The 27,935-nt window shown below is 42.2% G+C and overlaps 1 protein-coding gene across 8 annotated transcripts in view; it reads right to left on the bottom strand.

Moving 5' to 3' along the window:
* The window catches only part of cnot1 (CCR4-NOT transcription complex, subunit 1), a 195,582-nt gene that overhangs the window by 25,316 nt on the left and 142,331 nt on the right, over positions 1-27,935 (bottom strand). For all 8 annotated transcript variants that reach the window (XM_041190966.1, XM_041190967.1, XM_041190972.1 and 5 more), the window contains 6 exons: positions 23,786-23,963; positions 19,281-19,411; positions 15,450-15,746; positions 2,304-2,444; positions 2,115-2,219; positions 1,232-1,351 (listed from right to left, as the gene is read on the bottom strand). In XM_041190966.1, coding sequence (XP_041046900.1) covers positions 1,232-1,351; positions 2,115-2,219; positions 2,304-2,444; positions 15,450-15,746; positions 19,281-19,411; positions 23,786-23,963 — 972 coding nt within the window. The remainder of the gene's footprint in view (positions 1-1,231; positions 1,352-2,114; positions 2,220-2,303; positions 2,445-15,449; positions 15,747-19,280; positions 19,412-23,785; positions 23,964-27,935) is intronic.

The following is a 27,935-nucleotide window of genomic DNA, read 5'->3' as shown; positions in this document are numbered from 1 at the left end:
AGTTGCTGAGGAAAGAGGTGCCGGTTGTAAAGGTTTTAGCAAACACATGACCCACCATAAGGGAAACAGGTAGTAATCAAGGTGCAAAGGATAAGAGAGGCAAATGAAAACCACGTCTTCAAGTTGGGTGTTCTTGGAAGAGAAATGGAAGTGAATTACAAACAAAAAGCAAAATATAATAGATACTGAAAAATCTGAGGGGAAGGCAGGGTTAACTTTTCAGGCTGATGACTCCTTGTCAAAACCAGGTAACCTCACATTTTTGACATGAGACACTAGGTCAGGACTAGGAGCCATGGCTGACTTTATATCCCTAAACCACAAAGACCAGTTAACTGCTGCAACCCCCAAGGTCAGTGGACTAGGTTTGAAGAGAATGAATTTGGGATCTTGAAGTAACACATACATTTATCATTCTTATTCCTCATATGGATACACAGTCTAAAATCTATTAAAAATGTTAAGTAAAAATATGAAGGCCTTACTGCCCATCCTCCCAAAAGTGATTTACTTACATTTGTATCACACCATTTAACATAATGAAATGGCCCAAGGCACCCCGCCCCACAGGAACATTATAAAACAAAGCATGACACCGAGCTACATAAGGAGATAGTAGGTCAGATGACCAAAAGCTTGGTCAAAGAGGTAGGTTTTAAGAAGGGCCTTAAATGAGGAAAGTGAGCTAGACTTATGCAGAGGTGTAGGGAGGAGATTTCAGAGCTTGGGGCCTAGGCAATTGACGATACGGATACCAATGACAGAGGGCAATTAAAATTGGGAATGAAAAAAAGCCAGGATTAGAGGAGTGCAGATACCTCAAGGAGTTAGGGAGCTGGAGATGACAGAGATAGGAAGGAGTAAGGCCATGGAGGGATATGAAAACACGGGTGAGAATTTTAAAGTCAAGGCATTGCAAAGCAGGTCAGCAAGCACAGGGGATGAAAAGTAATCTCAAGGTGAAAGGTCGTTTCTACCCAATTTGCAAACTTTGTTCACTTTAACCATTCAATTATTTTATAAGTTGCATTCTATCTCCAGTTCCTTTCCTGGCCAGTTGTTAGGATGGACTATAATTCACATTATGAATACTTTTGCACACTTGACAATGTTGTAAAATAATGAATTTCCAGTGCCACTTGATTAGGCATTACAGTAGCAATTATTAACCAATGTGTTTTCATAAAAGGTAGAATAAGGGAGAAGTAAAATTTTTATTTCTCCATATTACCTGCATGGGCTTGGCCAAGAAACCTGTGGGCTGCGAGATGTCATTGCTGGGCAGAAATCCTGGGATGTTGCGTGCAAACTCTTCGTACACAGCTAGCTGTTTGGGGTCTACACCTCCCACCTAAGAAATATAGAAAATTAATACTCTATGGAAAACATCCCACACACCCTTGGCACCAACTGGTCCCCATTTTAACTAGCGTGCAATAGGCAATTGGAGACAATATGTAGGAGCGTATTGTAAATGAACAGGGCATGGTGTGAAATGCAGTAAACTAACAATTTACGCAGTACCCAGCATTGTAACCTGGACATTGCGTTGAGTAAGCAGGGTAGCTTTAAGTGATTACATTAGGATCAGGGCCAAGATAAGGCTAAGGCATTGGTTTCAATTTCCACATGCAATACTCAAGAAGATAGATCACTTTTGCAGAAACCTTCCTTGATTGATACACCAAGTACATAAGTTTTTCTGCTAATGCAATTTCCCTAGCTCATATATCTGAGCCCTATATGATGGTACGCCAGTGTTAGAGTTAATATGCACAACTGGGCAGTACAGTCCAGGAAACTGGCACCCATTCTAGGACTGGTGAGGTAGGGCAAGGAAGGTTTCCCTTAGAGATCTACAAGGTAGTGGGCCTTGTTTTTGTACGTTGGGCAAATCTATCTGCCCAGGCTTTTTGTAGAGGTAACCTGCACAATGCCTCCAGGATGTCACTTGGCAATGCAGCAGGGGTAGCAGACCAGTTTAGTTTGGTCTTCATTGGTAATTGCTTCAAACTCCGTTAAATCTGAGGGCCAAAAATATTACAGGGGCTTTTTGAGGCAACTTATTGTGGTATCAATTTAAGTTTTTAAATTTTACTTCCAAACCCTCCTACCTTCAATCTGATTTGCTCAGGCATACGCTCAGCCTGGTAAGTGAGCACAACAGGATCACAGTAACGGCGACCCTCCTGTCTGGCATGCTTTCGAAGTTCAAACTCCTACAAATGGCAAACAAAAAAAATTAATTGGATGCAGCAATGACAAAACCAGGGCAGGAACAAAAAAAAGGACGAGAAACTTACTGTTGCAAGCCGTTTGTCCATTTCAGGGCCTGCCTTTTCAACAGCTGTTTTCTGAATAAAACAACATGCGAGCTCACAGTTGTCTTGTGCTATCTGTGCAGCTGCCTGCTCCATCATTTCCCTCTGTTGTGGGGATGCAGCCTAAGGGACCAAATTAATAACAAATTTCAGGGCTTGATAGAAAATTGCAGCAACAGAGAAGTAAGCATGCAATGCAACTATCGAACAGTTCATTTGCAACAATCTTAAATTGGTCTTATATACCCTGTGACGAAGTATTTGCAAAAAGCCTTATTTTAAGGAAACTGTTTTTGGGCTCAGCCAATGCTTCTTTCCAGCATCACTTTAACCTGCTGTTCAGGTTGCTCAAGAGTGGGAGCTCCATTGGCCCAGTCCTGAAGCTCCAAGCCATGCTAACTCAGTTTTTATCAAGCCACTCAGTTGTATCAAACCACTGCAAAGTCAATAAAAATAAGGAATGAAATAGGATGAATCACCTGGCATCAGCCTGGACACCAGAAACAACTATGGCAAACCAGCCCTGCAGAGTCCTCCTTACTAACAGCTAGGGGCTCATGACACAATTGGGAGAGCTGTCTCACAGGCTAGTCAAGCAACAGCCTGACACAGACATAGGCATGGGATCATACCTTACAGATCATGTCTCAGACACTACCATCACCATCTCGGAATATGCCCTCTGCCACCAGCAGGAGAGATGCAGCAGAGGTGGTGGCACGGCGGTATACAGTCAGGAGAGTGTTGCCCTGGGAGTCCTTAATATTGACTCCAGCCCCCATGAAGTCTCATAGCATCAGGTCTAACACAGGCAAGCAAACCTCCTGCTGATTACCATGTACTGCCCTCCCTCAGCTAATGCATCAGTACTCTTCCATGTTGAACACCACTTGAAAGAAGCACTGAGGGTGGTAAAGGGGCAGAATGTACTCTGAGTGGGGGACTTCATTGTCCATCACCAAGAGTGGCTCGGTAGCACCACCATAGTCCAAGCTGGCCGAGTCCTAAAGGACATAGCTGCTAGGCTGCTAAGGCAGGTGGTGAGGAACCAACAGAGAAAAACATACTTGACCTCATCCTCACCAACCTGCCTGCTGCAGTTGCATCTGTCCATGACAGTATCGGTAGGAGTGACCACTGCACTCAGTCATTGTGGAGACAAAGTCCCGTCTTCATATTGAGGATATCCGCCAGTGTTGTGTGGCACTACCACCGTGTTAAATGGGATAGATTTCGAACAGATCTAGCAATTCAAGACTGGACAACCATGAGGTGCTGTGCACTCAACCACAATCTGTAACCTCATGGCCCGGCATATCCCCCACTCTATCATTACCCGTCAAGATAGGGGATCAACCTGGTTCAATGAAGAGTGCAGAAGCAGCCTAAAAATGAGGTGTCAACCTGGTGAAGCGACAACACAGGCTCCTTGCATGCCAAACAGCATAAGCAACAAGTGATAGACAAAGCTAAGCGATTCCAGAACCAACGGGTCAGATCTAAGCTCTGCAGTCCTACCACATCCACTTGTGAATGGTGGTTGACAATTAAACAACTCACTGGAGACAGCGGCTCCACAAATGTCCCCATCCTAAATGATTGATCAGCCCGGCACATAGGACAATGTACAGTACAATCAGTACAAAAGATAAGGCTGAAGCACTTGCAATAATCTTCAGCCAGAAGTGCTGAGTGGATGATCCATCTCAGCTTCCTCCAGAGGTCTGATGCATCACTGATGCTGGTATTCAGTCAATTCGATTCACTCCACATGATATCAAGAAACAACTGAAGGCACTGGATACCGCAAAGGCTATGGACCCTGACAATATTCTGTCAATTGTACTGAAGACATCTGCTCCAGAACTTGCCACACCCCTAGCCAAGCTGTTCCAGTACAGCTACAAGGCTGGCATCAACCCAGCAAAGTGGAAATTTGCCCAACTATGTCCTGTACACAAAAAGCAGGACAAATACAACCCGGCCAATTATCGCCCCATCAGTCTGTTATCCATCATCAGTAAAGTGATTTAAGGGGTCATCAACAGTGCTGTCAAGCAGCACTTGCTTAGCAAAAACCTGCTCGCTAATGCTCAATTTGGGTTCCACCAGGATCACTCAGCTCTTGACCTCATTACAGCTTTGGTTCAAACATGAACAAAAGGAATGAACACCAGAGGTGAGGCGAGAGTGACGTGCTCGTGACATCAAGATAGCATTTGACGAAGTGTGGCATCAAGGAACTCTAGGAAAACTGGAGTCAATGGGAACAGAGGAAAACTCTCCATTGGTTGGAATCATACCTAGCACAAAACAAAATGGTTGTGGTTGTTGGAAGTCAATCATTTCAGTTCCAGGACATCACTGCAGGAGTTTCTCAGGGTAGTGTCCTTGGCCCAACCATCTTCAGTTGCTTCATCAATGACTATCCTTCCATCATAAGATCAAAAGTGCGGATGTTCGCTGATGATTGCACAATGTTCAGCACCGATTGCGACTCCTCAGATACTGAAACAGTCCATGATCAAATGTAGCAAGACCTGGATAATATCCAGGCTTGGGCTGTCAATTGGCAAGTAACATTCGCAAGTGTCAGGCAATGACCATCTCCAACAACAGAGAATCTAACTATCAAACCTTGACATCAATGGCATTATCATCGCTGAACCCCCCACTATCAACATCCTGGGGGGGTTACCATCAACCAGGAACTGAACTGGACTAGTCATATAAATACTGAGGCTAGGAATGCTGCGACGAGCAACTCACCTCCTGACTCCCCAAAGCCTGTCCACCATCTATAAGGCACAAATCAGGAGTGTGATGGAATACTCTCCACTTACATTGATGAATGCAGCTCCAAAAACACTCAACAAGCTTTACACCACCCAGGACAAAGCAGCCCGCTTGATTGGCGCCACATCCACAAATGTTCACTCCTTCCACCGCTGACACACAGCAGCAGCACTAGTGTGTACCATCTACAAGATGCACTGCAGAAACTCACCAAGGCTCCTTAGGCAGCACCTTCAAAACCCACGACCAATACTATCTGGAAGGACGAGGGCAGCAGGTAGATGGGAGCACCATCACCTGCAAGTAACCCTCCAAGTTACTCACCATCCTGACTTGGAAATATATCACCATTCCTTCACTGTTGTTGGTAAAAGTCCTGGAACTCCCTTCCTAACAGCACTGTGGGTGCACCTACATGACAGGGACTGCAGCGGTTCAAGAAGGCAGCCCACCACCACCTTCTCAAGGGAAATCAGGGAAGGACAATAAATGCTGGCCAAACCAGCGACGTCCACATCCCGTAAACAAATAAAAAAAAGGATAGACAATGTTCTTGAGCTGCATTTGCAGGACCTACGTCAAAGGTATTCATGATAGGTTACCATGGCAAAGCAATGCCTGATCTGGTTAGTCCACACGAACCCACTCCTACTCACAGGTAGGGTCTGTTCTGTTGGCAGATTTTCATATTTGGAGTGTTTCCCGTGAAGATAGTTATACATTGTATTCAACCCATCAAAAGGAATCAAAGTGATTCCATGAACAAAGAATTTGCCTGCTCCTGAAAAAGTTCGTTGACCAGAGCTATGTAATTGGACCTTTTTAAAAAAATTCTTCCATGGGATCTAACCTGCTCCTGTAGCCATAGTATTTGTGACTGGTCCAGTTCAGTTTCTAGTCAATGGTAACACCCCTACCCCAACAGAAAATGTTGATAGTAGGGAATTCAGCAATGTTAATGCCACTGAATGTCAATTGGAGATGGTTAGGTTCTCTCTTGTTGGAGATAGTCATTGCCTGGTACTTGTGTGAACATACAAACAAGGAGCAGGAGTAGGTCTTTCAGCCCCTTGTGCATGCTTCACCATTTAATAAGATCATGGCTAATCTGATAGTAACCTGAAATCTGCATCCCACCTACCGCCAATAACCTCTCATCCCTTTGCTCGCCAAGGATCTATCCACCTCTGCCTTAAAAATATTCAGACTCTGCTCTCACCGCCTTTACAGGAAGAGATCCAAAGACTCATTATCCTCTGAGTGAAAAAATTTTATCACGTAGATCTTTCCGCAACAGGAAACATCCTTCTCCACATCCACCCTGTCAAGACCCCTCAGGATCTTATGTGTTTCAATCAAGTCACTTTTTACTCTTCTAAACTCCAGCGGATACAAGCCTAGTCTGTCCAACCCTTCCTCACAAGATAATCCACCCATTCCAGGTATTAGTCTGGTAAACCTTCTCTGAACTGCTTCCAATGCATTTACATCCTCCCTTAAATAAGGTGACCAGTGCTATACACAGTACTCCAAATGTGGTCTCACTAGTGTCCTGTACAATTGAAGCATAACCTTCCTACTTTTGTATTTAATTCCCCTCGCAATCAATTAGCTTTCCTAATTACTTGCTGTACTGGCACACTAGCCTGTGGCACGAATGTTACTTGCCACTTTTCAGCTCAAGCCTTGATATTGTCCAGGTCTTGCTGCATTTGGACATGTACTGCTTCAGTTTTTGAGGAGTCACGAATGGTGCTGAACATCATCAGCGAACATCCCCACTTCTGACCTTGTAATGGAAGGAAGGTCATTGATGAAGCAACTGAAGATGGTTAGGCCTAGGACACTACCCTGAGGAAATCCTGCAATGATGTCCTGGAACTGAGATGATTGACCTCCAACAATCACAACCATCTTTCTTTGTGCTAGGTATGACTCCAACCAGTGGAGAGATTTCCCCCGATTCCCAGTGGCATCAATTTTGCCAGGGCTCCTTGGTGCCACATTTGGTCAAAATGTTGCCTTGATGTCAAGTGCAATCATTTTCATCTCACCTTGAGTTCAGCTCTTTTGTCCATGTTTGAACCAAGACTGTAATAAGACCAGGAGCTGAATGGCCCTTGCAGAACCCAAACCTAACGTCAGTGAGGTTATTGCTGGAAAGTGCCACATGATAGCACAGTCAGCGACCCCTTCCATCACTTTACTGATGATTGAGGTAATTGGCTGGGTTGGATTTGTCCTGTTTTTCGTGGACAGGGCATACTTGGGCAATTTTCCATATTGCTGGGTAGATGCCAGTGTTGTAATTGTACTGGAACAGGTAGACTGAGGCATGGCTAGTTCTGGAGTACAAGTCTTCAGTACTACTGTCTGAATGTTGTTAGAGCTCCACAGCCTTTGCAGGTGTCCCATGCCTTCAGCCGCTTCATGATATCATGGGGAGTGAATCGAATTGGTTGGAGACCGGCATCTGAGATGCTGGGGGCCTCAGGAGGAGATGGACCATCCATTCTGCATTTCTGGCTGAAGACAGCTGCAAATCCTTCAGCCTTGGCTTTTGCACAGATGTGCTGGATTCCTCCATCGAGGATGGGGATATTTGTGGAGCCTCGTTCTCCTGTTAGCTGTTTAATTGTCCACCACCATTCACGGCTGAATGTGGCAGGGCTACAGAGCTTTGATCTGATCTGCTGGCTGTGGGCTCACTTAGCTCGGTCTATTGCATGCTGTCTCCGTTATTTGGCATGCAAGTAGCCTCGCGCTATAGCTTCACCACCTGGTTGACACCTCATTTTTAGTTATGTCTGGTACTGCTCCTGGCATGCTCTCCTACACTCTTCACTGAACTATGGTTAATCCCGTGGCTTGATAGTAATGCAAGAGGGAGGGATGTGCCAGGCCAACAAAGAACACGCAACTACTGTCTGGAGTTGGCTGTCATAATCCTTGTTGCAGATTGAATATTCAGTGGAAATGGAACCCTGAAAAGCTAAGACTGCTAGATGTAGCTAGATGGAAATGACAGTCTTGTTTACTCTCGAATAGACTCCAGCCAGGCAGCTACCCAAACTCTATTATTCTGCCATTTTATCTTTAGTCTCCTGTCTTGCTCATCATTATCTGCTTTGATGTGGTACATCAATCAGTGCCTCTTTTCACACAGCGAATAGTTAGGGTTTGGAATGCACTGCCTGGAAGTATGGTGGACACAGGTTCAATTGAGGCATTCAGGAGGGCGCTGTTTTTATTTGGATAACCTTCCAATGTACAGGGTTACGGGGAAAAGGCAGTCAGTTTGCACTCAGGTAAAATGCTCAGAGCCGGTGCAGACATGATGGGCTGAATGGCCTCCCTCTACACTGTACCAATTCTGAGATTTCTTAGAGCTGAAACTTTCCCCTTTTCGCTTCTCAAACTCCAAATACCCAGTGCTGTGCAAACTACCCCCACTCCCCTGGCATCTTCAGTGTTGAAATCATAATTATCCCAACTCATTTTTGCTCAAAACCTACTCCATCACAATCTTTTTCTTTCAGCTTTTAGAAAGTTTCAGCAGCAATTACTGCTAAAGGAAAACCGTGGACAAATATAGCCCCATCTCAGTTAGTGTTTGAAAAATGGCAACAAAGGATATGATTATGGTTTCAAAAAGGCTTCTAAGCTGTTACTTAAGTAACTCCAATTACATACAGTCACAACATTGATGACAAATTCATTCTTGTAATTAACGCCCATTGCACCTTTAGGTCTTTTTTGCTCTTATCCTAGATATTTAGATTTCTGTAACAAATTATTTTTGCAGATGAGTCTGAACACCTTACTAGTCTCATATCTAGTTGAGTATCGACAGTACATCCAGAACACTGAACAGAAAACAATTTTGAAAAATGGATCATCCTTTGCCTTCACCAGGTCTCTCATTTTTAGAAGCAGGGGCATCACTAGATCAGCTTCATTTCAGACTTGAATGAGCAACTGAACTTAAGATGAATATTTAACAGTAATATATAGTAGCAATAGTAAACAACTTGTCAAACAAAGTGAACAACCACAATCTGCTTTGCTTTTAAGTTAATTATAAATGCAGTACCCCTTTCTTTTGTAGTCCAATTGAGAGAGTTAAATGAAGGTGCCAACTGACTCAATAACCTGTTTCTTAAATGCTTCCGAAACATAAGTCAGTGGGGCTTCCTGGAATGCTAAATTGAAAAGTAACCAAATTATACATATAACTGAGCAAATCACATCACATATCTCTGGCTGGGCACAACTGGTCTCCTTGCTCAAGCTTTGGAAACAATCGGCTAACTTGTTGTATTTGCACTGCTTAAGACAAAGGGCTTTAATCTGACTGCAGCAATTTACATCTTGTAACTTGGGGCAGATACTGTTACAAAACTAGTACTAGCTAAAAATAGTGACTGCGTTTTAAATCTGGGTCATGATCTGGGTTGGGCACTACACAAACTTCCAATGCAAACAACTGTAAAGAAGCATGGCCCTCCCTGCAATACATTATTTAAGTGGGTTTTGTGCTGAAGGGTGTATCCAGTGTACTGAAAATAATCTGGAAATTACCAATTAGAAAACAGCAGCAATACAACAACTTATTGGCATAAAGAAAGATATGAATGTATAGGGTGGATAGTAACAGAACAAGCCTAGCATTTATATAAAAGCAAAATATTGAGAATGCTAGAAATCTGAAAGAGAAAAAAAAAATGCTGGAAAAACTTAGCAGGTCTCACAGCATCTGTGGAGAGAGAAACAGAGTGAACGTTTTCAGATTATATGATCCTTCTTCAGAGCTAAAGAGTAGAAATGTGATGAAATTTATACTCAGGGGGTGGAGCAGGTGAAGCTGGAAAGAAGGCCAGTGATAGGTGGCGGCATAGGAGAGACTGACAATGATGAAAAGATAAAGGGAGTGTTATTAGTAGTGGTAAGGGCTAAAGGAGATGCTGACCGTGGCATAAAAGTAAGAAAGCAGAATGTGTGAATAGCAGAACAAGGGTCAGCACTCTGAAAGAACAATGTGGGACAAGTAACAGATGCCCATTTGGGGTGGGGTGGGTGGAGGGGTGATGATTAGGGGAAAAAGGGATAACAAGGGGATAAAACAATGAATAACAATGAAAATAAGTGGATAAAAAATAAAATGTTAAAAAAACAGGGTTGAAAAAGGAATGAAGACAGAGGAGAGAATTCATATTATGAAGTTGTTGAACTCAATGTTAAGTTCGGAAGGCAGTAAAGTGCCTAATCTGAAGATGAGGTGCTGCTCCTCCAGTTTGTGTTGGGCTTCACTGGAACATTGCAGCAGGCCAAGGACAGGCATGTGGGCATGACAGCAGGATGGTTTTTTGAAATGGCAAGTGACTGGAAGGTCCGAGTCATGCTTGCGGACAGAGCAAAGGTGTGCCGCAAGGTGGTCACCCAATTTACGTTAGGTCTCCCCAATGTAGAGGCGACCATTGGGAGCAACAAATACAGTAGGCCAAATTGAAGGAGGGTTAAGTGAAGCACTGCTTCACTTGAAAGGAGTGTTTGGGGCCTTGGGGCTGGGAGGAGGTAAAGGGGCAGGTGTTGCACCTTCTGCGATTGCATGGAGAGGTGCTATGGGAAGGGGATGAGGTGTTAGGAGTGATGGAGGAATGGACCAGGGTGCTCTGGAGGGAATAGTCCCTACAGAATACTGACAGGGAGGCGGGGATGAGGGGAAGATGTGTTTGGTGGTGGCATCATGCTGGAGTTGGCGGAAATAACGGATGGTGATCCTTTCAATGCAGAGGCTGGGGGGGTGAAAAAAGTAAGGAAAAGGGGGACCCAATCATGGCTCTGGAAGGGAGGGCAAGGTGTGAGGGTAGAGGTGCGGGAGTTGTGTTGGACACGGTTGAGATCCTGTCAGTTGGTGGGAAACCTTGATTAAGGAAGAAGACAGACATATCAGAAGCACCATTTTGGAAAGTGGCATCATCAGAATAGATGCAACAGAGACGAAGGAGCTGACAGAATGGGATGAAGTCCTGACAGGAAGCAGGGTGAAGAGCCATAGTCGAGGTAGCTGTGGGAGTCAGTGGGGCTTAGACTGTCCACCAATATTCATTACATCACCAGAAACGGAGAGAGAGAATTCAAGGAAGGGAAGGGAAGGGAAGTGAAGTTAAGCGTCGGAGATGGGCCATGTGAAGGTGATAAAGGGTTGGAAATTCGAAGAAAAATTTATAAATTCTTCCAGGTCCAGATGAGAGCATGAAGCAGTACCGAAACAGTCATTGATGTACCGAAAGAGAGTTGTGGGAGGGTGCCTAAGACTGGAACAAGTTCCAAATACCCTCTATCCCTTCCCATCTCTCTGACCCCACCCCTTGCCGTGTATTCACCATACCCTCTGACTTACCCCTATCTGATGCTAAACGCTCTGTACGCAAAGGACTCTGTTTCACACCCATTCGTCCTCACCTCAATGAATTTCGGGCTCGGCGTGATACTGAACTCTTCTTCCTCCGCCGTCCTCTGTGCTCACTTCTTTGGACCCTGTTCTACGGATCCTTTCACCCGCCTCCAGTATTCTCCCTCCACCTGGCCTCTTACCTGCTCTTGATCTTTTGGTGTGACATCAGCCGTCTCAATTTCTCTGCTCCTCACCCATTCTAACCTGTCTCTTTCTGAACTTGCTGTACTCCGTTCTCTTAGGTCCAACCCTGACTTTGTTATTAAACCCGCTGACAATGGTGGTGCTGTTCTTCCCTGGAGTACTAACCTCTGCCTCACAGAGGCTGAATGCTAAAACACTTCTCCTACACCACGCCCCCCCCCCCCCCCGCCCGCCCGCCCAGGAAACATGACCCCATCATTGAACATCAAGCCATTTTTCCAGGACCGTCACTGACCTCATCTCTTCTGGAGATCTTCCCTCCACAGCTTCCAACCTCAGTCTCCCAACTCCGGACAGTCCGCTTTTACCTCTTCCCCAAAATCCACGAACAGGACTGCCCCAGTAGACCCATCGCATCAGCTTGTTTCTGTCCCACAGAACTCATTTTTTTCTATCTTGGCTCCATTCTCTCTCCCCTTGTTCAGTCTCTTCCCACCTACATCCATGATTCATCTGATGCCCCATGTCATATAACAATCTCCAGTTTCCTGGCCCCAACCACCTCCTCTTCACTATGGATGTCCAATCCCTCTACACCGCCATCCCCAACAAGATTGATTTGAGCGCTCTTTGCTTCTCCCTTGAACAAAGGCTCAAACAATACCCACCTACCATCACTCTACTCTGTCTGGCTAAACTTGTTCTCCCACTGAACAATTTCTCCTTAAACTCGTCTCAGTTCCTCCAAATAAAAGGTGTGACTATGTGTACCTGCATGGGCCCCAGTTCTGCCTGTCTTTTTGTGGGGTATGTGGAACTTTCCTTGCTCCAGTCCTACTCAGGCCCCCTCCCACAACTCTTTCTTTGGTACATCGATGACTGTTTCGGTGCTGCTTCATGTTCTCGGCTGGACCTGGAAAAACTCATCAATTTTGCTTCCAATTTCCACCCCTCTTATCACCTTCACATGGTCCATCTCCGACACTTCTCTTCCTTGACTTCTCTGTCTCTATTTCTGGTGATAGATTGTCCACCAGTATTCATTATAAGCCCATCGACCTCCCACAGCCACCTCAACTACAGCTCCTCACATCCTGATTCCTGTAAAGACTCCAACCCTTTCTTAGTTCCTTCGCCTCTGTCGCATCTGTTCCGATGATGCCACTTTTCAAAACTGCACTTCAGACGTGCCTTCCTTAACCAAGGTTTCCCACCCACTGTGGTTGACAGGGCCCTCAACCGTGTCCAACCAACCTCCCTTGCCTCTGCCCTCACACCTTCCCATCCCTCCCAGAGCCATGATAGGGCCCTCCTTTTCCTCACTTTTCAACCCACAGGCCTCCGCATTCAAAGGATCAGCCTCTGTCATTTCTGCCAACTCCAGCAAGATGCCACCACCAAACACATCTTCCCCTCACCTCCCCGTCAGCATTCCGTTGGGACCATTCCCTCCAGGACACACTGGTCCACTCCTCCATCACTCCCAACACCTCTTCCCCTTCCCACAGCATCTTCCCATGCAATTGCAGAAGGTGCAACAACTGCCCCGTACCTCTTCCCTCTTCACCGTCCAAAGGCTCAAACACGCCTTTCAAGTGAAGCCACTTGCACCTCCTTCAATTTGGTTTACTGCATTCACTGCTCCCAATGTGGTCTCCTCTACTTTGTAGAGGCTAACAGACTGGGTGACCGCTTTAAGGAACACCTTCGGTCTGTCCGCAAGCATGATTTGGGCCTTCCTGTCGCTTGCCATTTCAAAAAACCACCCTGCTCTCATGCCCACATGTCCGTCTTTGGCCTGCTGCAATGTTCCAGTGAAGCTCACCGCAAACTGGAGAACAGCACCTCATCTTCTGATTAGGTATTTTACAGCCTTCTGCACTTAACATCGAGTTCAACAACTTCAGGCCATGAGCTCTCTCCTCTACCTTCACTCCTTTTTTAAACCCCTTTAAAATTTATTTTCATTTTTATCCACTTTTTTTCGTTTTTATTCATTGTTTTATCCCCTTGCTATCCCTTTTTCAATCCTTTTTCCTCCAATCATCACCCGTCCCCCCACCCCACTCCCAAAAGGGCCATCTGTTACTTATTCTTTCACAGAGTGCTTACCCTTGTTCTGCTATTAACACATTCTGCTTTCTTACCTTTATGCCACTATCAGCACCTCCTTTAGCCCTTACCACTACCATTAATACTCCCTTTGTCTTTTCATCCATGACATCTTTGTCAATCTCTCCTTTGCCAACACCTATTGGTTTTCTTACCAGCTTCACCTGCTCCAGCCCCTTAATCAGTATAAATTTCATCACAGTTCTACTTCTCTTTAGCTCTGAAGAAGGGTCATACAGACTCAAAACTTTAACTTTGTTTCTCTCTCCGCAGGTGCTGTCAGACCTGCTGAGTTTCTCCAGCATTTTCTGTTTCTATATAAGCCTAACACTTAAACTGTCCCTTGGCTTGAATGAGAACATCCGGCATCAGCTGAGCTCACTTAAAAAGCCAAGGATATCCTTTAGCACCATAGCGTAGCCTATGTTGGTTGAAGGCACCATCACAGGTTTAAAAGTAGTGCAGAAAGACAAATGGGAAATTAAAAGTCATTAAAGCCAGTAGCAGTAAGAGTGTAGTCAAAGTCATAATTCAAGCAGATATGGCAATACAGAGCAATAAAGGCAGCATAATACAGGTAGAGCACTTCAAGTCCGGCTATCCAAAAGCCGACAGTGTCTGAAAATCAGACATTTTTATAATCTTCCATGCATCAATTTTATGAATGTAAAATAAAAACTTACCTGGACAATTCGGTTAGGCCCTGCATTGGTGCGACGTGGTTCCAGAATAGTTACCAGCTTCCCCGCTGCTTGGGACCCATGCTCCAACCGACCCTTGACCCATCTGACCCAATCTTCCCATGGCCCGACCTGAAATCTGGGAAGGTCTCGGTCCCAGGTTTTGAGGTACTATATCTGTATACCAATTTAAAGTCACACTACTCCAGCATACCTCAAATCTTATCTTTTAAAATGGTGATGTCTTTTTAAAAGTACCGACCTTGGATTCAAATTTAACATGCACCTATATCCAACTCATCCCTTCCGATCACACAATCCACCTTTTGTTCTGAAGGTCAGCAGCTTCCATCTGCCACTACCTAAGTTTTATATTTGAATTATCCTTTCTTATAACTGTGCACTATGCTTACAGTTTTATAATAACTAGTTTCCATTTAGCTGCAGCACATCATTCTGGGCACCCAATCACATATGCAACTGGCATCCTACAAGTGATAACCATGAATAGGCTTCAGATATTAATTTGAGATGTGTAATATTTATAACAGTTTGCAATATATACACCAATGATGTTCTGTCTTTTCTGGAGGTAGCCAAACAAAAACGGTTATTTTAACTTCAGACCAGGACTCCAATTGTCAAAATACTAATCAACACTTCAGCATGAAACTTACTCAGTAAGAATGTAGACCCAAACCCAGAAGAATATTTTATTCCCCAACCTCATGTGGTTGAAGGTATGGGCTAAAGACCTGCCTCTGGCTTAAGCTGCTCTATAGCCAAGCACTGGAAAAAGATCAGCAATAATTGGGAATAGATATTCCTTTCCGCAGAGCTTAATACTGCCTCCATTCAAGAGCACAGTCAAGATCAGCAAACACTGAGCTAACTGCACGTTTGAGAAATACATCCCAATTCAAAGTGAGAATTACTAACCCGTAATGCAGTGGCAAAATTATTCTTTAGGTTTGTAGCAATGCTCATTAGTAATGGTTCCCTGCATGTAATCATAGCCATTCCTGCAGTGAGGTTACGCATCATGTGATGGGCTGCAACTCGCATCCGTGACTCCTCAGAATCCAAGGCAAAATCTTTCCTAACTATCTGTTCACATGTGGTCATGGCAATCTTGATGGAACGGTCAACAACAGGATGAACAAGCTCCTGCACAGCACGTTCTATTGCCTGCCGCACGTATGACTTCAACTGAGGGTGGGCTTGGAACAAAGGAATCTGAAAAAGAAAGGTTAATACATTAAACACAGAGCCATTTAACAAGTGACATTTATCCTAATGTTTTGTATAAGCAAGTGTTTCTGCATTTAAAATAAATTGATAAAATGCTCCTTAAACCCTAGTGACTCTTAGATTAATACAGGGTGAACTTGCAAATCTTGTGTTTTCGCTAGAGGTTAAATGCATTTATCCTTTGTATTTAAGGGCCAAACGCAGTGGTGCAGCATGGATCCAATTCCAACTGTTCTGCCAGCTAAGTGGGAAGTAGCAGGAAGCAAGGGTGAAAACTGAAAGCAATGTTCCCCCTTGGGTAGAGACTCATGCTTCCTAACAATCAGTAAAGTGGGCAGTGGCAGCAGCATAGGAGCAAACAGTCTGTTCCACCTCTTCAAAGTCAAAGCTAGAAGCCAGGGGTAACCGCAGACCACGGAAGATTGGGAAGTGTGCTAAGTGGAGGTGGGAGGGAGAAAAACAGTGCACTGGTAACAGTGGTAGTGGTAATGCTTTCCTTCATTATAATCTTATTCCTTGAATGAAGTGTAATCACTTTTGTGGGAAATGTGGCAGCCAATTTGCACACAGCAAACTTCAACAAGCATGAATGCGATAATGACGAGGTGTCCTGCTTCTGTGATATTGATTGGTTAGCTATTGCCCAGTACACCTGGGATAACTCCCCTGCTCTTCTTTGAAGGAGTGCCATGGAGTCTTTATGCCCACTTGAGGGAGTAGACAGGACCCTGGTTTAAAGTCTCATCTGAAAGACACTACCTGTGACAGTGCTGCATTCCCTCCATATTGCACAGGAATATCAGCCTTGACATTTGTGCTTAATTCCCAAAGTGGGACTTGAACCCACAACCTTCTGATGCAAAGGAGTGTGTGCTGCCAACTGAGCGATGACTGACACTGAAAATCAGGAAATAGCACTGTACTTTTAAAACTTGGACATCATTTTTGCCACGTATTCTTATAGGATTCATTCTGAAAGCATGCAATAGTTTGAGAATAGAAGTGCAAAGAGGAAAGCTGAAATGAGGAATTAAATAAAAATGAAAAGGTCCAAATATTGATGAATGAGGGAAACCACATCTAGTTATTTAATATTTGTCTAATCTCAACATATAAAACAAGATGTTGGTTCAGTGCAGTCGAGCACCAAATCTTTAGCTGACCCAATTTACCCATCAAGACAGCAATGCTTTGCAAAAAGAAACAAATTTGTCCTGACATGACTGCCTTGTAGATCAGATGTTGACCCATAATGTCATTGCAGTTCAAGTATAATGGCAACATTTCCTGGTGTATTGCAGTTATGAAAATAACAAGTTGGCTGAGTACTGGTTAATTTAATCCAGTTGATTTTGCTATGTTACCAAGCAACCACCCAGATTTGCAATTCTGTGGTGCCTAGCTTGCTTTACTTCTGAAGCAAATTATTTTCCTTTTTTTAAATAAAACAGACATTGGATAAGATTTCAGCACAACTACTTGAGATAGATGAAACTTTTAAGTGTCAACATTATCAGACTTCTCTATCCAAATGCCAAGAAAGTTAATTTACCCACACAACACACAGCTCACTAATATCAAACATTTAATATAACAGGCATCTAACTGATAATGAACTTAGAGCTGCTGAAAAGCACATTTAAAAATTATGCACCAGTACATCTGTGGGCATTGGTTACTGAATTATTCATAGTAAGGTATGCAAATTGCAAACCAAGGGAAGGTGACAGGAGCAAGAAATTGATTTGAACTTGGCCAAGACAAAGGTGGATGCAGTCATAGCTACTTTTGCCTGCTGTGCTAAAACAACAGACAAAAGCAGGCTGGAAATTTTCATGGGTCTGTAGCCCAACGTAGCAAATATTGGAGGAGATTTTAATGATTGAAGTGTGAAAGAACACGGCTTATTTTTCTTCCATTTAATACAATGGAAGGAAAATTAGCAGAGTTCATTATAAACGTGCATTCCATCAGACTCATTTTTCCAATCTTTGCTGCATCTGGCTGCAGAAGCATGAACATTTCTCTTTACATACTGGGTGCTGAGCAGAAGTTGAGCAAATACCTTGCGAGTCCCCAGAATACAGAATTCCAATGCTTCCCTCTCTTCTCCCAATTTGAATGAGACCTTACACATTTTCAGAAGAAAGTTGAATTAACAGGAAAGAATCCACACATCTACAGAGTTTGTGCCAGGACCATACTGAAATGCTATACAGACTGGGCAATTACTTCAATAATACCAGTAATAATTTCTGAAAGGGTTAGCTAGCTCCAAATGGACAGCATTGCAGCACACCCTAAGCAGCAAGACTGAATGTTAATTTAGGATCTCTACACTGTGTTTATGAATTGAGTGGCACTATGCACCCAGTTGTACCATTACTTGGCCAAAGTATGGAGATGTCTCAGCACAATTAGCCATGGCTGCAAAGAATATCCTTGGCCTCTAAGCAATATAGACAACCTTGGCTGCCTCTAAGGATGAAGGCTTCATGGCTGCTGCTGGCTGCCAGGTGTTGGCATGCATGATTTTATAAACAGACTGCACCAGAGTTTATGTAGGATGAGGAATTGTGGCATTAACTGTGGCACTGTGCTTCATCTATATTCCCGTGTTCAATTGTTTTTGCCAGTTCTCAGAAATTCATAGCACTGTTTAGGGAAGGTAATCAATCAACTAATTCTAGCCAACAGCATGAGTCAACTGGTGAACATAGCTGCGAATGGCAAACTGAAATGTGGGTGGTGCTCCTATTTAATGCCTCTAAGGATCCTGTTGTGTGAAAACTGATGGAAATGAAACAGCCACCAGCCTGTGGTGCAGCACACCTGCTTGTCTGCTTCAGGCATGCGATAAAACTATGCAGCTTTGAGATATTATTCTTCAGGCAAACTGTGCCTTGGTTGTTTCGGTCAATTTTCTGGTTTGCAGGGGTTGATGGCACAGTAAATGATCCTGTGGTGCAACTGATCAGTCAGGCATTCCTCAGTCCTCCACAAAACCCCAGACTATCATTTTAAATATAAAATGCAAACCATACACTGGATCTTGGAAAGTTTCTGGAAGGCAACAAATTAAAACAAACTTTCAAAATTAGGCTGCTATGTACTGTCAACACTGGGAAGTGCAGATTTAAAAGAAATCTACATTCTCATTGTACTTTACAAAATGTTAGATGCCCATTTTCAACATTTCTTGACATATTTTCAAGTGTAGTTATCGCTCATTTTGTGCTTTGAGCCAATTATAATCTAAATTATATTATAACATTTACTTCTTTTTTGGTAAAACTGCAATAGACTTCATGCCCAAAATAATTAAAAAGAAAGAGTATTTGATAAACTAACTCACTGAAGACTGGTGCAAGTCACTGCCTTATGTATTAACGAGGCATTGGTCAACAGTATCCCTATTCTCCACTCAAAATCTACATGAGGCATCAGGACTTTTGAAGCATCACAAATGCTGAAGGTCACCTTGCTCATTACTGACGCATCACACTGAAACCTACTTACATTTGGGTTGACTGTAATGTGAGGTGCCAAGGCAGCCAGTGAATACACATTGATGTCGTGGTAGCTGAATTGTGGTTGTGGAGGGACTGTGGATGTACACGTGGTGGTTGTGGCCGGAGTCACCGGTGCAGCTAGAAAGCAAAAGCATAAAATTAATTCTCCAAATTCTTTTTTTTTACTACTGACATAATATTCTAAGGGCCCACAAGTGGCAGGCATTTTCAGGAAACAAAGGCCATTTCTTTAAAACAAATTAAAAAATAAACATGTTAATGAATAACTTCTGGGGGGAAAGCAAAGAAGGATATATCCACTAATTTGGAAACAATGAAGAAATGATTAATTAGACTGTGTGATAGGGCATTAATGAATAGGTTTCAAATACAACTTGCATCCTGTGAAGACTGCGAATTGGTCACTAAATGTAAATACATCATAGTACTCAACAATTTAAAGCTATGAGAGATCATACAATACTCTCAGCCAAAATATGTTGATTAGAAAAAAAAGTTAAAAATTGTATACAGGTTTGGACTATCCCAATGCATCCACCGTTTGATGGTTCCTGGGTGTGACATGATTTGTTTTCTTAGCAATTAGTAGCATGTGCATAACCAGAAATCCTTAAAAAATGTCATGTTTCGATGCTCTGCTTCCTTGATATCGCATTGATGGCAGATCCCAACTGAACACCCAGCTGTTAAGTTGCAAAATTTTTCATTTCCCCTGCTTGCAATAGTGGGACACATCTTTCAGCTGATAATCGATTTCTCAAACTTGCATTTTTAAAATAAAACAAAAGAATTTAGAAAATTTCAGAAGTGCATAATTAAACAATTCTATAAAAGTTTATGATCACACACAAGTACTTTTAATTATAGGTATATTACTTTTGTAAAGAAGCCGAGTTAACCTCCCATCACCAAGCTTTGCTGAAAGATTAAGTGGGAGTAATAAATATTTGGGGGGGGGGGGGGGGTGGGTGGATATCAGCTTGCAGAAAGCTACATATAAATAAAGGTGTGTAGTATAGCTAAATTGAACTGCTGCAGGAGTAGTGCATCGAATGGGTCTTTAAAATTACTCATTCCCATTTAATGCAATGTTTAGAAGAACCTGCAATGAACTGTAAAGCCTAAAAAGAATCATTCAAACCGCTTCTGAGATTGAAAGTGGGTGTAGGGAAGAGAGGTTTGGCTGGTTAAATTTATTGACTGAAGGATATTTCAACTGTATATTCATTAGGAGTAAAACTTAAAACTGCACAGAATTTATGAATTTGTTCCATTACAGGAGTTTTAAATAAACTTTGGGAAAGCAGAAGTAATGTTATTACGGATACAACTTCACTTGAGAAATTGTTCAACCTTAGCATACAATCAAGGTATTGTTGATCAGGGGAGGGATAAGCGGGAGTTGGTGGTGAGGATACGAGAAATTCTTTAAGTCAACTGTTCTGCAAAGAAAAAATTTATACCCAGAATAACCAAGTGACATTCCCCACTCTGCATAAGGTCCCATTCAGGACTGTGCTCTTGCCTCTTTGTTCACCAGAGACACCAAGGGAAAAAGAGACACTGCTGTTCCAACTCCAAAAGGAGGGAAGAGGGGTAGGCAGAGAGTGAGCTCTATGTTGTGTGGGAGAGGGATCTGATGCAGATTTGTGAAGAAGCTCACTCAATTTCTGGGATGATGGCTGTACCTTGTTTGGACATGGAGAACAAACAATGGAAGAATTCAACTTTATAGCCAAAAGCTGTCATGGATAAAAGCAGTCATTTGTGACCAGAACTTCCAGGACAGACGTTCTTTTGTAGTCCAAGGCAATAAAAGGCAGCACAATAAAGTACTGTAAATACAAGAAAACAAGAATAGCTGGGAAGGAAGATCTAAGTGCAGATGTTTACTGAAGTTAGCAAATGAAAGGCTGAAGTAGCTATCATATTTATGCTTGTATGGCGCAACAGGTAGGAATATATCAATTAACTGGAAATTTGATCTAACTGAAATGTTTGTCTTATGAATGGAAACACACCCTTCTCCATTTAAAAACGTAATAAATCACAGCACCTCAAAATATTTAATAAACTGAATGCTGTGACAAAAGTTGTGCCTAATATTTACACTTTGTTCTTTTTAAATTGTCATGGTACACAAGAGATTTAAAAGTCAGCTTCACTAACAGAATTCAAGCCCAAATTGATACAGTTGTTGCAAAGAACAGGTGTCTGAGGAAGAAAAGATTTGCTTGAAAGTGTTTCTCATTAGAAGTTTAAAAAAAGGCATTAAATGTGCTTGTTCCTGGTCTTTTTTTGAAAGTAAATACCAGAAATTCCTTCTGAAATGGTTATAAGTTGCAAGCTTATTCTTTTGCACCACCCAGCTAAATAAACTTAGCTGTAAAAAAGATGCTGTGTTGCTGCTACTGTTCATTTATATTTTTGTAAATCAAGTTTATTTTGCAGGAAGAGACAAAGTAAAAGACTTATTCCAGTGTTAGCCTGCTACTTCCCAAAAGACAGGAAGAGTTAAGTGAAAGTGGAGGATAAAACCAGTTGAAATATATTGAAAGAAATCACTGTTATTTACAGATACCAAGCTACCTGAGCAAGTGTGAACACTTGCTCACGGATGTTGGGAAGTACATGGATGCCCGAAACATCAAAACTTTAAAGAAACCCCACAAAGCTCCACCTTTTTTGCAATATTGCTGCAAACCATCTGAACAGTACAGATTGGAAATTCCCTTTGCTCACTGGTTAATTGAATCCAGAAGTCACAATGACAAAGCATATTTTAAATATAGGACACAGAACTACGGCTTAAAACTAACTACAATCAACTGCAGAGTGGAGCAATGAGAGAAAGTAATATAAAAGAAAATAAGGGCAAAGCTCGCTTAGCTTTTCCCTCCTCTCCTTAAAGTGTTATATCTGTGCGAGTACAGTTTCAGAAGCTGGCCACTACCCATGGTCAAGAACCTCGCCCATGTAGCTGTTCATTGGCAATCCTAAAGAATGAGTGCCAGCAGGCAACTTGACAGTGAAAGGCAGCACATCAGAGCCCTGCGCAGTCCTCACCCAACATCTAGACTTTCCAGCAGAAGGTCACTGGATAGCACAGGTTAGATAAGTATGACAACACAGCATTACTGGTGTGTCACAGAAGCTATCACAGCCACTTCATATTAGGGTTTTTCACATTTGTGAAATAGCTCCAATGGTGCTCAGTGTAATATTCCACAATCTCTTTTAAACATCTGCAAAAGGAGTGCAATCCCTGACTAGACACGTCATACCGTGAATATCAAATAAACTCAACGAACATGCAATAGCTGAAAATCTTTGCAGTATGATAGAAACGGCCAAGTGAAGTCCTGGTATCCAGAATCAGAAATTTACTTGACTGCCACCATTTTAAAATCAAAGGCAAATGATGAAACTTAACCAAAACGTGTAACATAAAGTGGGTATGAAAGATAACCCATTACATGTACAGGTAGAATTTTTTAGTTCTCCACCACCCCAATCTCCCCCAATTTAAACTGCAGGGGCACTGAAAAAGCTTTCTGGTGCATCAGGGCCGCAACCGACCCAACACAGTCATGAACAATGATTTGAAGTGAACGTCAGATTACAAAAATGCCATCAATAGTCAGGCCAGATTGATTTTTTGGAAGAGGCAGGGGGATGGGTGAGGATTTTTTTAAAATCGAAGACAGATGACTAAACAGGACAGGTTGAATGGGCCAAACAGCCTTTCTCTCTTAGTATTATAAAGATGAATCATTCCATTTAGCTGCATTAACTTATTATACAATATAAATCCAAACAGTCATCTCATGTATGTTCCAGAAACTTTTCCCTGAAAATCATTTATCTGCTAGTTGAAAATAAAATAAATGGCAAAATATTAACACAAAAATGCAGGCATACCAAACCCTAGGATGTTTAATTCCAGTGTCCTCCGTTCTACATCTTACATTACTGGCAGGACTGAAGCAGTAGCGTCTGGTACAGCACATCATGAATTCTAGAATTATATAGCAATTACATCAAAATAGCTGCTGTACACCCCAAAAAGACCGCACAATGGCCACAGCTTTTAGAGTATTATAACTTGCATTTTTGAACCTTCAGAAGACTGACTCCTCCACTGGAAAAACATTTCCCCTCCCAGCTGCTGTAGAGCCACTTCTCCTCCTTTGTCAGCTAAAGACCAAGGCTTCAATCTGGCCTACCGGTAATGCCTGCAAAGCCAGGTTCCCTCTGGGTCCTAGTGCACTCCGTGTTATAACCTGACCCACCCTTTATTTTACATCAAACATAATGATCTGCAGTGGTATAGGCAATCAAAAGGAAATAAATCAGGTTAGTAACCATTTATAATTAATCAGCGCCAAGTTACATCAATTTTAGACTAAAAGAATGTGTAACCCACAGAATTTCTTCCTTTGCAAGCAAAATTACTTAATCTAATACTGAACAAAAATAAAAACACTTTACCAGTGGTGACAACTACAGGCAGCTCCTCTGGTAATTTGGACTCTCTCTTTGGAGCAGATAGCTGTTCCTCTAGATTTGTCAATTTTTCTTTGTCCTTGAGTAAAGTTCCAGGCTTCAAGTCGTTGATATCCAAAGCCAGATTTTTACACAAGACCTCAATTTCAAACTTCAGGTTCAACTAGAAAAATATATTTTTTGAAAAAACAGTTAACAAATAGTTTCACCTTCCAAACCAATGCCAACATAGATGGTACCCACCCATAAATGATCAGCTTAACAACTGATCAAATTATTGCAGTCCTGGTCTAAAATTCTCGAAACTCCTCGAAAATATCACTACTTGAAATGCATTTAGGTCAACCTGAGCACCCTTGTTTCCCCAAGGGTGCGCTGCAATTTAAAGTAAATGCCTGTATTTTTGACAAATGAACTGTGCTGAGCTATCACCCTTCTTGAAACTGCAATGGTCTGAAACAGAAGACCTTCTTGAGGAGGAATGGTCCGTTTCTGAATGTTCACTTGCCTTACAGCTATTAAAACTTTCCAATGCCTGTACCAAGAGGCAGTAAAAGAACTGAAAATCTGAAACAGAAAATGTAAACTCATAGCATCTGAGAGAAGAGGGATCAACCCTGCAGACATAGGCCATGAACCAGAACTTCATCAGCATTAGCAAAGAGTACTACCCAAAATGTTAAATCTGCCTTTTTTCTCTTTTCAGGTACCACTAGCTGGCTGTTGTGCATTCTCTGTTTTTATTTCTGGCAACTGCATCACTAGTGCATTCAACCCCTTGGGACAGCACTGCCTGGACTGGGTCTGTGACCAGAAGTGGAACAGGGAGGGATAGACGTCATTGTAAGATAGTTAACTACATATCAGGGCAGGCTTCCAAATTAAACACTTGGCAGTAACGGAGTCCCTAAAACATAGCTTCAGTGGAGGGATGGCTGTCTCTGCAATAGGAGGGCAAGCATGCTGTTGACAACCAAGCAAAATAACTTTAGTTGTGGCTCAGAAACACAAAAGAGATCAGCTACCATTTCTTCCAGTTTTCTGCAGCGGGGCAACAGCAATATCTTATTTCTTATAAAGGGTGAAAGAATGCTGTGCTGCCTCCTACAAACACAGACTTCATATTGCTGTATCACTGGAAGCAGGATCCAGGTCAGTCTCTTAATCCTCCACTTTGTTGTTCACAGGGCCTCATTACAGCCACATCCTCAGTTCTTTGATTGGAGGAAACAATATTGAACATAATAAGAGCAAGGGCACTGAATCATCATTCACTGCAGTAATTCCCAGCTGAGCTTGGTCAGAAAGCAAAACACTGACAGGGCCATTTAACTCCCAGGGTAAATCATCACTTAACCTAAAGAAATTTGTTCTTGGCTAAGGCACAATTTGGTGGGTATCATTCTTGGTTAAGTGGTACCATTAAAACAATGAAATGGCAACTGAAAAACTGGAGATCCTTCTCCAAGCTAAACAGTAGAGGCAATTATATATTCAAATAGTTGCTTGGTTGAGGGACTAGATAAGCAGCACAGGTCAGTGTTTTATACCAATAATTTTATCATTGCTGAAAAAAAGAGACAAGTTGAAATATTTTGTCTTGCTTTCATCAGGACACTTTGCAAGAGTACCAATATAAGAGGGAAAACAACAATTTATACTTCGTGAAGAGAGTGATGATTGGTTGACAAGTGGACTCTGATTAGTAGAGGCGTTTCCATGGAGAATGTGCCACTGATGGTGACTGACAATTAACTGGCAAGTGTTGTTTAAAATTTAAACCAGGCAGCTTGACCCTGACTGGTCAAGGCATTGCCCTGAGGAATGAATCAGCGAATGGATGTCACTTGCTTCGTTTAGCTGAAACAGGTGCAATGTGTGTACATGTTCTTTCTGTCCACAAGGAGCAGGGCCCTGTGTATTAATGTACGCAGCTTCCAGTACAAACAAACATGCCACGCTGTGAGCCTGACGAACAATGTTAAATTGGTTGTCAGCATAATTCTTAGCACACTGAGGATTATTTAGCAAATGCTATCCAATCGCGGCATCACATTTAATGTTGGACATTGTGTTTTGAGTTTTGCAAGCATGGGCAGGCTGAGTACGGTCTGTGCCTTGCCCATTGCCAACAGCAGCTGGGACATGTAGTTTGATACAATCTGCTAGTCTTTGGGTCGTATGGCCTACATACCTACCATCACATTGGTACTGAAATTCATGTACCACATTACTCACTTGTGTGATAGGCAGAACGTCTTTTTGACCTGACAGCAGCATCCCGTTATTGACCACTCGTGTTACTACTTGCATAGTAGCAGGGTGAAACAGCTAGCTTCACCTGCTGTTCAAATTTTGAGATACCTTGCCCTTCCAGGGTAATTTGTGCACTTTTCAGGGCCGAAAGTAATGGCCTTAGGCCCGTTCATGAGTTTGCGTGAAATACAGCACAAAATGATCTGATTAGGGTAGCCATTATCCTGCAGGGATAATGTTTTCCCCTTATATTGGTATTCTTGCAAAGTCCTGATGAGTGCAAGACATGTCTCCTTTTTTCAGCAATATTGAAGTTCTGTACTTCCGAAAAGACATTTTATCACTGTGCTTATCAAAAGTAACAAAATCAGATTCTATTCATAGAAAAAAAAACAGCACAGAAGAAGGCCACTTGGTCCATCATGTCTATGCCAGCTATTTGATAAGAGTTATCCAATTTGTCCCACTTCCTTGTTTTCTTATAGCCCTGCAATTTTCTGCCTCTAAAATAGTTATCCAATTCCCTTTTGAAAGCAATTGAATTTATATCCATCATCCTTTCAGGTAGTGCATTCCAGATCAAAACTCGCTATGCAAAAACAAAATTCTAATTTCCCCCAAAATGTTTGTTAACTGTCTTGCATCCATTGCCATAGGTTACTGACCACCCTGCCAGGGGAAAAAGGTTTTCTCTATTTATTCCATCACAACTCCCTCATAATTTACAACACAAAATGGAGTTGATGAAATGCTGAGAACTCAGACAGCGGTGAAGTGAATTCTAGTAACTTAACCAGATCACAACATTCTAGCTGGTTTCCAGTCCCCCTACATGGCACATTCATATTTAAACAACCTACACTGAGCTTTTTATATATACATCCCCCCCGCCCTTGATTTTTTCCCTAATCCTTCCTCTCTGTAGCCATCCACTACCTCAACTGAGTGGCTAAGTATGATGTGTTAGAGAACTTTCAAATATAAATGACAAAACAGCACATCCCAGTTATGATGAGATGAAACACTAAGTGATAAATCTGCATGGATTTGACGTTTTCTTTCAGGTCAAAAAGTTTATTTTTAAAACAATGTAGCTTTTCACTAAATGTAGCTACATAAACCTATACTTGCTATTGCCTGAGCAATAACACTAACCAGGCAGGTGTATTCTTTTAATGAGGATATCAATAGATCCTTTCTAAACTTATTGCACTTTACAGATTTAAGTCGATGGAAACAAGTCGTTCCAAACATAACAATATGTTGTCAGAAAAGTACTAAAAGAAGAAACAAATGACAAAATGCAATTATTTCATCCAGCACTAGTACTGCATTCAGCATTCGCATCTAATATGGAAGCGTGCAAGTTTATTTTCATTGACTGCTCCATGATGCCATCATCTGTATATGACAGTCTGGTCAGATTTAATTACAAAGGGTATAAATTTAGGACAATGGATTTGAGAGTAGAAACAAAATTTAGCAAGCATTTTGAAATGTTTGAATTCAGCATTAACATATTAGCAAAATGACACGGTTGTACTGCACATGATTTTTGGGAGAATACAAATTAAGTAAGGGAAAAACGGAATTTGACACAAAAACATCTTTCCACGTGGCCTGAGCCCTTGAGAAGGTTTCCTACTCATTTCCTCCCACTCTTCCTCTTAAAGGTTTCTGCAAGAAATTTCATGTCAACTTCTAAAACTGGACTGATATCTAATGATATCTAAACTTTCATATTTTGTAAAAAAGTTCAAGCACAATTGGGAGATATTGCTCTGTAATACTCATATGTTTCTCAACAATAATATAGCAAGTCTGCATGAACTGTTTTCTAATAGCATCACACAGCGTAATCCCCTGGCAGCAATCAGTA

This window comes from Carcharodon carcharias, chromosome 7 (assembly GCF_017639515.1).
Source record: "Carcharodon carcharias isolate sCarCar2 chromosome 7, sCarCar2.pri, whole genome shotgun sequence".
NCBI lineage: Eukaryota > Metazoa > Chordata > Chondrichthyes > Lamniformes > Lamnidae > Carcharodon > Carcharodon carcharias.
Note: the sequence above shows the minus strand (reverse complement) of the source record. Positions and strands in the feature narration are given on the sequence as shown.